At 36.5% G+C, this 14,920-nt stretch overlaps 1 protein-coding gene across 1 annotated transcript; it reads left to right on the top strand.

Annotated features, from left to right (window-relative positions):
• Positions 1–1,147: 1,147 nt before the first annotated feature.
• Positions 1,148–14,103, top strand: LOC126368811 (uncharacterized). Its single transcript, XM_050012971.1, has 4 exons — positions 1,148–1,202; positions 4,331–4,445; positions 11,754–11,869; positions 13,982–14,103. The coding sequence occupies exons 1-4, from the start codon at positions 1,148–1,150 to the stop codon at positions 14,101–14,103; spliced, it is 408 nt and encodes a 135-aa protein (XP_049868928.1).
• Positions 14,104–14,920: the final 817 nt, after the last annotated feature.

Genomic DNA, 14,920 nt, shown 5'->3' on the forward strand with positions numbered 1-14,920 from the left:
ATTTAATAAAAACTGTAATCATCAATGGTAACGGCTTCCGTGATCCAGTGGTTGAGCGTTAGGCTCACGAACTGGAGGTTCGGGTTCTAGTTTGGTTAAGACATTACAGGCTAATCACCTGATTGTCCGAAAGTAAGACGAACCGTGCTTCGGAAGGCACTTTAAGCCGTTGGTCCCGGTTACTACTTACTAATGTAAGTACGTAGTCGTTACATGAGTCATGTCAGGGGCCTTTGGCGGCTCAATAGTAACCCTGATACCAGGATTGATGAGGTTGGTAATCCACTTCACAACCTACATGATAAAAGAATGGTCATCATGACATAGACAATAAAACAAGTTTAAAAAATATATTTTTTTCATACGAGTACTTGCTGCGTGTACATGTACTTGAACCTGTTAGATATGATATTCACGCCTCTCCCATGCGGGACAGCGGTTTTGCGGTCTTATCGGCCTATAGATTCTATAGATAGAAATGTAGTTTCATTCTGAATAGTTACCAACTGTTCCAAAATAATTTTAAGTAATGTATAGGTTTAATGCTGCAGATTTAATTTCAGTAATACGACAGTGGAAATATCTGTAAAGATGAGTTTTGATAATTATTAATACTTTCTTATTAATAGAGTTTTAAATATATTACTATCTTTGAAATTGATGTCTGTAATAAAATTAATTATAGAAGGGACTTTAAAATCTTGTAATGGTATCGTTATTTTAATGTTCTATTCAAAGCCCACGCACGACTGTTGATGCGATTTTTCAACCGTCTCGGTTTGGTTTATTTTTCTCATCTTTTAATTATAATTTATAAATAAAAAAACCGGCATTATAACATTATAAATCTTACGTGATTTAGGAATAATATTATTTTAATAAGATTAATACGAATAAGAATCATCTAAGTAGGTATCATACGGTAACTTTATGTAATGTAAGTACTTGTTAGTGTTTGTATTTTGTATAAAATAAGGTATAACCTGACTATTTTAATATACCTCATCCAGAAATCGCGTTATTTGTGAATTCGTTTCGTTTGTTAAAGGCATAAGAAAAAAGAAGATTACGAGACGAGAGGCGTGCGACGCGCGGAGGCATGTCGCGGCGATGACGCGGCGGGACCCGCGCGGCATGCCCTGCTGACATGGCCTGCAGCCGCGCCGCCCTCCTCGCGCTGGCAGCTCTCGCAGCACTCGCCGGTAATTGACTTTCACCCACCCGCATGTCACATACCTACTACACCCGCTTGATACCCACTATACCCACATGCCGCATACCTACTACACCCGCATGATACGTACCCAATATACCCGCATGTCACATACCTACTACACCCGCATGTCACATACCTACTACACCCGCATGTCACATACCTACTACACCCGCATGTCACATACCTACTACACCCGCATGTCACATACCTACTACACCCACATGTCACATACTTACTACACTTTTTCATAGTGTTTATTGTGGCATACTATTTTTGCGTAAGTCTTTTGAGCTCAAACGTTATTTTGGCGAAATTAATTTAAACATAAGTAATAAACACAAAGTATCATATAACCGGGACGTTTATTCGAAATGCATTAAAATCTATTAATAGTGTCAATAAATGTTCATTTTCTAGTCAGATAGTGTAGCGATCATAATTTGATAATGCAACTCAATAACGTGTCAACACAAATCGTCGGCTGTATGTTTCGGTATTGGCGCCAGTAATCTAAGCTTTTAGCGTAGTGTATATTTAGTCTAAGGCTTTATCCCCATTTGAAATATGCGTCACCTTACCATGACGTCATTATATGTATCGGATCTACGCACATCTCGAGTTTGGCAATGAGACTGAAGTTATCATACTTATTCGGACACGGTCAATTCTAGCTGCTTTTATTTTACACTACTTACGAGTACTTACTTGCATACTATATCGAAGCTACGTCTTACTTTTGTTGAGTGGAGACTGTGTCAAATTATATCGACAATAAGTGTCGGGTTCGAGTCTCTAATTATTTTTATGAACTTTCTCCTGACATAACATTAAGATGTATTCGTGTGGATTTACCATAGTCTGTTTTCGAGTTATCACAAGGTAATTAAGACAGAAATTAGCGTATAAACAGAACCAACATGTGCACTGCAGGGAAAATTACTGTTTAATCCGCGCTTGTGGTGCATGGCGCTTGACAGTTTCATCGCCGAACATAATAGCCATATTAGCAGCAAGCACTTATAATAATTTACAATTATGATACGCACATAAAAACTAATTGATATAAGAGTAAACGTTTTCAGAATATTCTGTCAATATAATAATTATCAGTTCGATATCAATTCAGGTCATTGGTCACCTCACCTGCCCACAGTTCATTATATCCTAGAACTACGTATCAAAAGTGGCTTCAAGTTATCTTCTGGTTACTTATGGTACTACAACCTCAGTCCGGGATAGAAGGCTTGTATACGTTATGTAAATTGACATCTAGTTTTTCTTCGGTATTTCTACCTTTTTTTGACGTGCGTGACTTATTGTACATTTCTACTTGGCCGGAGGTAAAGCAACTGATTAATATACAGTAAATAGAATATCAGAGCGACAAACAAATCACTTTCTTTCAAAACTCGCCTCGCGGGGATCTTTTTACAATCGATTCCATATTATATGAACTGCAATCTCCGCTCCCCGATCGTCCAATTCTCTCGCCTCACATTATGCTATTCATAGTCGATCCAAACAATCCTTTCACTGGAAACGCTTTTCACTTTATTAAGTCCGTTTTTGATTTAATAATTTGAAGTATAATTACCGGACTATAAAGAGCAATGTACGAAAATTTTATTAATAGTTAATTTTGTGGGTTTGTTCGTAATTAAAAGTTAGATGAGCATTTGTGTCGGTTGGATAGGCGTTCTATTGTAAATTTACGGCAGGAATGAGCACAATAGGAGCGTAAACGTTTTCTCTGTAGTATGAGAATGACACACCTTGAAGGCTGTTCCAGCCGCTTTGTTTATATTTTCCTCCCTCTTTATAATGCTAATTCTACGCCATCACAATCAACAGTGCTTACCAAGAGTTATTGAAACAAAACATTACGGTTTCTGTCTGTCTATTCAATGGACTTCTGAACTTTCAATAATTCAAACATCAATTTGACTTTCATAACTACTCAATCAGTTGAACAATTGAATTGTTTGATTAATACTAATGAATAATATTTATACCCCTACCCCTTTGGTCACACAGGCCTTATGCTTAGTTATGTAACGTTACGGTTTTACGGTAATAATAATAATCTTAGAGGTAGTATTGTAAAGGGATGTATCAGCCATAACGTTCAATGGTTGGAATTGTTATTCACTTCAAAATTTCATTTTAGTTCTTTTCTTTTGTGTCATTCCTTTTTTATTTTTGTATACGATGAAGCGTTTTGTATGGCATCTATCGGAACACGGCGAAACTGAGCAAATTTGAGTAAAACAGCAATTTTAAAGATCCTCTGTACTGGGTTCGCGGCCACACCTGGCGGGTTTCATGAATAAATATACAATGGAATACCGCGCACGCCACGTGGGCCATTCTAATAGCCGTTTGCAGTCAAATGCCTATGATCTACATACAGCTATCGCATTGTAGCGCCCGCGACTCTGATTGAATTCAAAGCAAAATTTTATATACGTAAATATTAAAATAGCGACAAGAGTTCTCCACTGCACTTTCAAAAGCTTCTCTCGCTCAATGCAATTATTTATTTGATTCTGTTCTCTATGTTAAATATCACCTTTTTCGCTATTGATTTATTGTTCTCGCGGCACGTTCGAGATATAAAATATTTGAGCTCTGCGTTGGACATTTATGATTGCCATACATACGATGTTCTTGTACTAAAACTGGGGCCTATTCATTTCGCTTGTGACAGCAGGAAAAAGGAATAAATATAAATTATGAATGGGTCAGGATATTTATTTATAGCTTTAAGGTATTTTATAATAAATATTCCTCTTCTACTTTTAGTTTTTGTACCTAATGTAGTTCTGATCTCAAGACATGAAATCAACTGTAAAATATAAGAATTTCTCATTTAAGCCCACGTATTAGACGCATGGGTAAATAAACGGTTTTGTTTTTATAGCACACTTGGTACAGATCGAATCATTGATAGTCATGATAAGGATCAGGATATATTGGTTAACATGCTCATTCAGGTTTAATACCTAAGACTTGTGGGTTCCAATCGTCTTTTATTCATTAATCAGACTCAGATATTTTTGGACTAATTTTCATTAAAATCGTGTACTATATTTAAATGCGTGTGTGCATGCACAGGGTGTTGCGTGTGCGCGCCTCAAGGCAGCCTGCAGGGCGGCGTGCAGGGCGGCGCGCAGGTGCCGCCGGGTGTCCCCCACTCCACAGCGCCGCCCGGCGTCGGCGGCGTGCGCAGGTACGAACACTACTCACTATGCCATTTTATTTCAAAACCACTTAAAGCCGAAACAACGAATTTCATAAAATCCAAACCAAACTTGTTTAACTATTGTGTCTGGAAATCTCGGCCGCAAGAGGTTGTGGCTGAGTCACGTTATAACCCGATATAATACGGTAACTTATAACCCGGCCTAATTAAATGACGATGCGTAGGCGTCTCGATTCGAATTATACATTAGCCAGTTGTGAAATAGGCAGTTTTGCAACTTGGCTTGGTCTCCTTAATACTTTTAGGGATACAGACCACAGGTCGTTGACTTTTTATTCAGTAACGATAGTTGGAATCGGAGCAAGGCCTGTAGGCGTTCTGTACTTGAAAATGATAATAGTATAAGTATATATTTCTAATCTTCTTTGTCCAAACCGCTTCCGAGTTCAGAGGGTCTAGTCTACTTTTTTGTCAACATAGCATACCAAAGTATAATATACTTAATAGTAAATGGACACATTTTATTCAAAGCAAGTAAAATTAATTATAATCTGGTAAATGGATGATATTTTAAAAGCGCCTCTTTATTTTATTTCTTTGACGATGATTGCGCCTTAGGATATCAAAATTCGCAAAATATTCAAAGATTAGAACTAAGTACTCGTACCTCCTTAATCTTTTTCTTCTTTTTCCAACCCTCTCTCTGGTTTAACTGGGGTCTGATTTTCTTGTTAACAAACGCAAGTATATATAAATATCGACTTGCATTGTACGGGTATATTTTATTGAAAAAGGAAATATTCGCAATAGCATGTGAGACACTATTACACAAAAGAACAGGAAAAGGCCATTAAACAGAAGATACAAAATCAGCAATTTCACGTACATTATCCTAACAGATAGATAGACAGAGAAGCGATTGCACAGCTTCACACACATCAAACTTGATTATCCTCTTCACACATGCGTTTCGATGCGCGCCACGCTTGGAATCAGCACACTGCAATTCATGATACATATACATCTGTTTAAATTGATAGTCGTTCCTCGTATATAAACAAATAGACTAGGTACTCTCTGACTCTCTAGGCTAATCTCTGTAAAAAAAGCATCTGCGGCGCATCTTGTACCTAAGCAACGCGTATCAAGTGAATTTAGTCGCAATGTAATTGTGACACTTATATTGCTCTTTATATGTATTAACTACTTTACTTTCCACAGATATTGGAGGTATCTACATAACTTAATCTATAAGTACGTAATTACAAAACGGTTGAGACACTTTCTTAGAAAAATCCGATTGTGAGTCTATTTGTTTATATTATGTCAGTAGTCAGAATAAAGAAATTATAGTTCAACGCCGATGCCAAGATCCTTGCGCGCTTCTTGTGTTTCATTTCAGTTCACAGTTCAATTTAGTAAAGCAACCCAGAACACTATGTTCAGTTACTTCGATTCATTCATCTCTATTCATTCATTCACGTGATCACGCTTCCGATATCTATGTATGTCTATCGATATGTCTGTCGCTATAATTAAATGTAATGATTACAATATTGCTTCCATTCCGTGACGACGCCAAGAGATTCATTATCACTATCACACTGCTTTTACCAATCTTTTTCCTCTCTCCACTAATCGTATTTACCTCATGTTTTTTTACTTGACTTAGTATGTCGCTTCTGAAAAAAACCGGATCTGTCATATCTTCAGGGATAATACTAGGGGTATTGTAGGTCTGCCTCAGGTGGAGTTAACTACTTGGCCGGAATATATGCTTGAGCCTCCTTGTCAACCGCGTTTTTGTTCTGTTTTGTGTTCTAAGCCAGACCCTGAGATAAATAATTTTCTTTATTATATCTACACACGGGCTTTCACAACCTTTCAAGGTAATCTACACTATAACATATGAACGTATCACATACGCAGAGAAAAAGTGTTATCACGTACCGTCGCTATCCTCAGTTGTTTTGCTTCATCCAACTTCATTATCCCTTTCAGTCTTAACGCGTCGCCGGCACTGAGCGCAGACCGTATCCATTATACGACATTACACACCCAACACAAACATATATTTGTATAGACGAAATCCTACAGCAAACTTGTTTTATAAAGTGTACTGTGGTGTTAAGATTTATTACATTCAACACTACAAAGGTGCATATTATATCGCGCATTAAATCTAAAACTGTCTTAGCTAAAAAACATAGTTTTGAGGAAAAGCGAATTGAAAGATTTAGAGAAAAAAATGCTTGTCATTTTACATGGTACCATAACTGAAAATACCATTTTTTTGCCGACTCTGTTTTTTTATATTAAGATAGAATTACACATAAGTAATTGTTATAAGTACATAAATAATTACTTAATATACACGTGATTATATATAACATTTACTTAAGTATGTGGAATATTACTTTAGATTATATAGTTTTTATATAAGTACTAAAAATGAAAAAGAACACTAAACAATATAAGTTAAACATTGTAACTACGTAAATACTAGTAAGTCTTGATACCATTACGCTAATTAGAATCCAAGTTAACGGTTATTCATTTCTTAATGATACCTGTCTGTTACTATACGGTCGGCGGTAACTGCCGTAATTTCTATTATCGTTTAAGGTATTTTAGTACCTATAGTTATTACATACATACATACATAAACTCACGCCTATTTCCCACCGGGGTAAGCAGAGACTATAGAATTCCATTTGCTTCGATCCTGACACACTTCTCTTGCTTCCTCCACATTCATCAATCGCTTCATACACGCACGCCGGTTCAGAGTAGATCGTATTGAACCTATAGTTATTACAGACTTAAAATATTATTTTACTGTGTGTAATATTAAGATTTCTTTAAAGCCACGTTTGAGTTCTAAATGGTCGAAAATGTGTTCATATAGAGACGTAGGTACTTAGCGTAACAAGTTACAGTTCGTGGAAAGTAGTTCTCTAAACACGAATTTAAGTTTGGCTTTCCCGTCAAGTTTTCCATAATTATCCCACTCACTAGCAACATATTTTGCCGTCCTATTTGTGACTATTCACAAACATTGGACGTGTAAGCTGTAGCTGTTACTTTTCTTTACAAACAGAAAATTTTATATCAAAACCAAACTGCGGTACCTAATAATGTTTTAAGTAATAGTAGCAACATTAAAATTTGTTTATTAGGTGCCTGCAAAGATTTCAATTAAGAATTTGGTCACGTTTTAAACCAGTAAAGGCAATTAGGCAAATACATTTTCTATTTCCATAAACGAATTTAAATAGATTCAACAAAGTTTTGTATACATTTAAAAATACTTCGAATTTAAGATAAATCCTTCTAAATCTTATTAGTTAATATAATATTGCGTTAGAAAAGTACATTTTTACTATAATTTATCTTTAATTGATACTTTAGCTACAGCTAAAGCAATAATGTCACGAAAGGAAAATGACCTTACTTTGAATCGATTTTATTTAATAAAACGCTGAAGAGAGAAATATTCCGGCACTTAGATGATGATTACCAAAATTGCGTTCATAATTTTACACGGCAGTGAAATATTGGGGTACTTACTTAATTCATTTACTTGTTTTATGGTCACAATCGGTACCTTTCTAGTTTAGATCATTCATGACGATATTTAAGTATTCTGTGTGTGTTGATATATTTGTATTTAAATAACTTACCCAGTTTACACTTTGATAAAAGGAAAATATTTTTTTCATCTTTTGAACAGCCAAGTAAAAATTTTATATAAAGCGTTCTGCAGATTTACACCAAGCACAAGTGGTAGGTGATCGGGTAACAAAAGGTTAAGCTACCTATACAAACCACGTATATATAGATCCATTCAGCGAACAGAGAGCCGATGCAAAGCGGCATTGTGGTAGGTGTCAAAGAGATACAAAGTGCATTAGAATTTCTTTGACCGTAGCCAACGTACGTTTCCCTACATTAAACAGACACACGCTTATAGAAGTTTGCAATGTACCGGACAAAACCATTTACATACAACGATATTGCATTCGAGAATCAAAGATTATAGAGAACAAAGAAATACGTAACAGAAACGAAGCGAACGCAGGCTCTTTTTGCAACGCTACGTACCTAGTTGAAAATATTAAAGGATACTTTGTGTTTAAATATGAAAAATGCGAGGTGAAAATCTCTACAGGAGAGCTGAAATACCGACACCGATTTAAAAATCGTGCTCGCTTTAAATTCTAAAGCGACATTCGAACATCAATTTCTCACAAGCAAACTGACCGCTAACTCTCATTAATATTGATGGTACAGTGCAACCGAAATTCAAGTTAAAAATGTATTTGAGGACGACAACAGGCGGCGTACAATCACAACTTTTGCAATATCCCGGTAACAACCACATGTACTCAAAATTTTGCTGACAACACGAGTAGTTGAACATTGCATCGTCTATAGAATAGAAAGTTTCCTACCAGACGATGCATTCTAGGCGAACTATATATTAAGCACATAGTAAGTATATCTAATGGCTTGTGGTCTCGTGGGGAACCGCAAGAGACTGATAAGTAATTTGTACATCTTGGAATTTAGGTTTAGTTTCCTGTTGGAAACTTGTTGTTGTTACACAACCTTGGTTTTCGACCATGACTAGACCATTATAAACAACTTATTGAAATAGATATATGCAAATTGAGTCAGTTACTTAAACAAAATCCAAGTCAAGACTAGTTTCTTTTTTCACTGAGTACGTAGGTTGAGATAATAGAGTTGTTTGAAGCAGCTGGCTAATAGAGCTAACGTAGATTATCCGCACCTAATTTCAGATACCTACTTACATCTAGGTATTGTGTCAACGAATTCACAACTAGCTGGTACTCAAGGAATTTCATTCCGTAATGCTTTCATGACGTCACGGAGCGCGGAGATTTCCAATTTGCCACGTTGAGCTTTGTGGGTTCCGCTATTTCAGTAACAACAAGTAAATTGCTTGTGCAACGCTCGATATAGCCAACAAAAACACGAGTATCTATTGCAAGCAAACACGTATTTGCACTTTAATCAATTTGTCACTTGTGCTACTAAAATAACGGTAAGGGAAAACAGTAGTTCCAATTTTGAAATAGTAGTTTTCAGTGAAACGACCGACGCGTATGCGGTCGAATGGATGTAGGTAAGTACTGGTACTCATCAGATATGAATTTCCAATAGATCGGTATCAGCGTTGCAATCAGTTGTTGAGTGCACCCGTGAGATGTGTTCGGGTGGAGTGCGCCGCATACGCGTATTAATCTGCCGAGTAGAGAGGGCAACATGACAAACGCATCAACGACTAATTTAATGACCTCTACATTAATGTCATTACTCAATTTTACATGCCATGGATAGCAAATAAATATATGCACAAAATTTTACCATCACTATTTCGCTTTCAGATTAATTTATTTATAAACTTAATAGCCGTAATAAAATAAAATTTATGGGTAAATCTTAAGAGTTTACAAACAGGTTTGAATACCTTGAGGAGATTAAAGACCTGTAATTGTTTGTGGTAAGTGGAACACCTCCATTGAAAGCGTTAATACAATTCTCTTAATTATTTGCCGTACCTATTCCCTTATTAAATCTTACATACATTTTTGAGGGTTATGAGGTTGGTAATTCACCTCACAATCCACACAATATCGGAGTAGAAAAAGAACGTTTTTGAAATTTGTGAATTATTACCTAGATGGATTTCTCCCATGTAACGTCTGTTTCCATGTACCAATTATTCACTTTTATCTTTTGCTCCGTTACGATTTTTTGAAGAGACCAAATTGTTTCACGCTAAGTAAAAGAAAAATAATATAACGTAAATTGGAATAAAGTGGGCTTTGTAGAAGTAACGGCAGGAAAATAAAGACCCAATTATAAATAGCTACAAAGAACAAGATAACTTTACGTTCTCGTTCAAACAGCACATTTACATAATATTGCCATATATGGAACATCCTTAATGATCCTTTTCACTGTTATTTATGCCTTTATTTGTAAAACCTTGATGTTTGTACTCACTGTGTGGTTACGTTAACAGACAGAATTGCGAATAAATGTGTCCGTTACAGGCAAAACTGGAATTAACTTAAACCGATCGCACTAGTGAAAATAGGAAATATCCAAACACATTTTATAGAAAAAATCTAACTGTATTTTTTTGGAAAAAGTAATAATAAAGTTGGTATTTCTATTTAGTTAGTTATTACTTTAACGAATTAAATTAAAATCCAACTTAATTTTCACTAGTGATATTGTGTTTAAGTGGAATTGGGGCTTTGACTATAACACGTTTATTTCATTATCCGCTACGAAACTGGTGCGACGAGATTATGTAAGTAATTTATTTCCTAGAAAATATAATCACGAAACGTTTTATATAAGTAATGAAATAGGAGCCGAGAGTTGAAATCGATTTTTTCTAACCGTCGAATGTTGCCGATGGAGTACTGTTTACTGCATGATTGATGACATTATTATTTGCACGTTTGATTCACCAGTAGCTTAATTAAAAATTAGGAGATTTTACTCCAAGACAAACGAATTGTAGTCCCAAGTTTAATGAATTAGCAACAAAACTTCATAGGGTTTTTCTTAAGTAACTTACCTGAACCATCCCAAATTCAAATTATATTTACCCTACTCGTAGGTTTACTTTATAAAATCAACGAGAACTTATCATCGCTTTTTACAAAAGCGAAGTTTCCTTTGAAATTTTACCTTCTAATTAATGAACTGTAATAATTTGTAATTTCACTCTTATTAGTTGCCCATAACTGCGAAATTGAATTGTTTTGTTGAAAGTTTGTTTTCTGTGGAATCGATAATTCTTTTGTGGTGTGGGTAAAATCAATTATCGGCCTTGCTAGAGCTTGAGCAGTTAATGACTCGTTTGATGTTGAAATCGCAAATTAAATTTGTTGCTGTAGAATTTTGCCGTAATGTTTACCGTCACGGTAGTTACTTGCATTCGCATGAAACACGTATTTTATAGATATTGCCCTGCACGAAACGCAAAAAGAATATCCTATGGACGGAATATGCTAACAATTCAATTTCGCTTTTTTGCTACAATGAGTACTGAGGTCCAATAATGTACAAAACAGCTTCGGCATGGAGGGGTTTGGCTTCGCGCCAGTTTTGTGAATAAAAGCAGCACCTTCGGCAGTTTTGCTGTCTCATTATGAGTGATGATGTGACATTTTTTCTTTTTAGTAGAGATAGTTCTCACGTATTGATGTGCCATTCGGGGTGATGGATGTGGCACATATTCGTAGGTAGTAGTGTGTCGCAGAGCACTGAGGGTGTGTTGTTTCGCAGATTCAGTCAGTATTCCAGAGGGCGCGGGTATCGAGACTGGCGCACGCGTGGCGACCCCACGCTCATCAACTCGCTGTGGCGCAGTCGACAGCCGCTCGGCATCCGCAAGCAGCTTGGTAACTCACATTTTATTTTACAACTTTAAGCGAACATAGATATAATTTTAAGCGGAAACAGATAAAGTTTTTTTACTTCATCATCAGCCCATTGCAGTGCACTGCATGAACGTAGGCCGCACAAAACCCTATCCTCAACATTACGTATCTAGGCGTTTCTAACCTTCTGCAACTTGCCAGGGGTCGACCCACACGGCGTTTCCTTCGCACTACCTACCTTTTTACCTAAGTACTTCTGTTTCCAAATTCCCTTTCTTTTACACTTATTTTTCATCTTTCATAACTATACGAGTAAGTACCTAGTTATATGTATTGTTTATTTTACGTGCGCATTCCATCAAAGCGACAACATAAATTACAAGTCATAAACTTACTAAGCAGAACCATTAACACCCAATAAACCCCATTTGACAACACTAAACATAGTCCAATTATTCAGGGTTATTTGTTTCGAACTGTTTATCGCGCTCAGGCTGCAGACCTGCAGTCCGTAAAATACGACTATTTTCATGTTGGACATATAGTATTATAAAAGTGCGCCATTCTCTATGAATAATGTATTTTCGACTTGGACCGCTCTCTGTCACGTGATAAACCACGTAGAGCTTGTCTACTTGTTAAAGCAAACTGTTCAGATTTTATTGCGAACGTGTGTAGTACTGTTTACTACGCTTCATACATACCTACCACAGGTACCTACAATACATACATAAACTCACTCTCATAATCTGTATAGGTAAGAGTAAACAGAGCCAGAAGTTGACAGAAGATCAACTTGCTGCAGAATTTGGTATTTGGTAAATGTGTCCTAAAATATAATACGTATAGTATTTTATTAAACGTAAAGTTTAATAAAATACATCATTACATCCACCACAGGCTTCGTCAAAAAGGAACTAAAAACAAGAATAAACCATAAATCCACAAATGTTTCGTCAAAATACAAACCGAAATCGGCAACAAGCTTCGTCATTATTATGATATACTATGAAAAATATATACACAGCGATTGGTTACTATACCCTATGAATTCAAAAATTCAACGTGTTATTAGACTCGTTAAGCCTTAAAACACTTCACATTTCGAAGCGGCTAAACTAATACGAAATTCTGTATAAAATATTGAAATACAATAACAGTTTTGTAAAATGGTTACAATTTTTAATGGACTTATCAGGTGACACGTAGCTTGTCAACTTGTTAGTGCAAGTTGTGCAGATTTTATTGCCAGCCGCCGTGCGGGGACCTAACTTCGTTATTCGCTGCGACTCACGATTTATGGGCACTAGACTAGACGCCCGAATAGCGCTTTACACCTTCATCTCACTTTGAAATTGAAGCAATTTACGAAACAATAGTCCCAATTAAAATGGACAACAATGAGAAAAGATTCGCATTTCGAGCAAAATGTGGTTTTAGTGACCGGTATATCAATACTGGATTTTTAATTAATACTTACAGGATTTTTCTGTCTAAGCCTCATCGGGTTTACTTAAGAAATACTTACTTCTATGAGACCCACCTCCTCTTTGTACATAAACTCCCAACCTTTCTAAAAAATACAATACAATACAAAAAACGCGTTATTGCACATTTAAACACAACACCAAAAACAATTACAAAAGTGACAAGAAAAGCACAATCGGCGGCCTTATTGCTAAATACATCACTACTCCTACTACCTATGTACTGCTACTTATGTACTTATTTTTTTTACGTGAGGCAATTGATCACAATTTCAAGTCACCTGTTGGAAAATGACGATGTGGTACAAAATAGGGGTTATTATTTTATTTTTTGTTTGATAGTTTACCTTTGAATTTTGAAATTGTAATTTTTTTAGTGTTTTTCATGTTATTGTCTTGTTTTTCTTTTTGTTTCTTTTTTTATTCATTGTTTATTTTTGTTGTATTAGTTTTTATATTGTTACTCTCGTCATACAGCGCATTGGGTTACACTGTAATGTTGTACTACCTTTATAAATAAATAAATAATAATAATAAATGATAGGCCACGATTACTTACCAAATGCCTATTCACAAGTTGCCAAGTTAAAATATGATTATGTGTAATTACATGTTTTCAACCTCTGACATGTTCGTTATTGTTCAGGGAACGCGGAGGTGTACATAGTGTTGGCGCTGCTGATCGGGTTCGTGACGGTGGTGGTAGGGTGCTGGCTGTCGGACAACTGCTGGTCTCCGGAGCCCGAGGACATCTTGGCGGGCGGCTGACCCGTCGCGGCGGGCGCTTGCACGCACGTGTAGCGCCCGCCATCCGCGCCGCCGGACCGCGACAGTCCACATGGCGACGGTATGTGTAATATTTACATTATAATCAGCCTATTTTCAGTAAGTGTAGGCAGAGATCACGCCTACTCCAACGCGATAGCGGCGGTGGCGGCGGGGGCGAATTTATAGTGAGCACGCATAATCTATCCATGAGTCTACCTAAATACCATACTATCACACCATACCTCTAAAAACGACTCGCCAGATACGATTGTATTCCATTCTGGCTTCTCCGAAGCCAGAGGATATCTGGACGCCTGACCCGTAGAGGAAGGAAAATAAAAAATTGTGTGTCAGTTAATATACAACCACTGCTGCAAGGTCTGCACGACAAACGAGCGGCGCGTGGCTCGTTTTATATCGATGGCATCGCAGCGAATGCTTTCTACGTAGATAAACGTCGTACGGCTATTGGTCAAAGCCCTCGATATAAAAAGCGCACCACGCGCGGTTTGGTTGCTGAGCCGCGGACCATATGCTACAATAAAACAATAATAACTAATATCGAAGACGCTGGCTGTAACGTTCCGCCTTGCGTCAAACAAGAATAAAGTCAAATTGCAAGCACTGGCTCAACAATTTAAACTTAAACGTAAAAATGTCGTTAGAAAAGAGTAAACGAAAGCGATATTCTTCTTTTCAATTAGAAGTTAGTGTTGCGTTCATATTTTGGCAATCAATAAAAACATTTTCTATAAAAATAGAAAACTATATTTTCATAGCTGATGAATTGTTCCAATTACGAAACTTTTTAGTGCAT

The sequence above is a fragment of the Pectinophora gossypiella genome, chromosome 8, assembly GCF_024362695.1.
Source record: "Pectinophora gossypiella chromosome 8, ilPecGoss1.1, whole genome shotgun sequence".
NCBI classification, from domain to species: Eukaryota; Metazoa; Arthropoda; class Insecta; order Lepidoptera; family Gelechiidae; genus Pectinophora; species Pectinophora gossypiella.

What these genes read in the sequence shown, in the direction of transcription:
- LOC126368811 (XM_050012971.1), top strand. Translation starts at nt 1,148, where the DNA reads ATGGCCTGCAGCCGCGCCGCCCTCCTCGCGCTGGCAGCTCTCGCAGCA. An exon ending in GGCGTCGGCGGCGTGCGCAG is followed by an intron (nt 4,446 to 11,753) that starts GTACGAACACTA and finishes GTTGTTTCGCAG; the next exon opens with ATTCAGTCAGTATTCCAGAG. An exon ending in CGGCATCCGCAAGCAGCTTG is followed by an intron (nt 11,870 to 13,981) that starts GTAACTCACATT and finishes GTTATTGTTCAG; the next exon opens with GGAACGCGGAGGTGTACATA.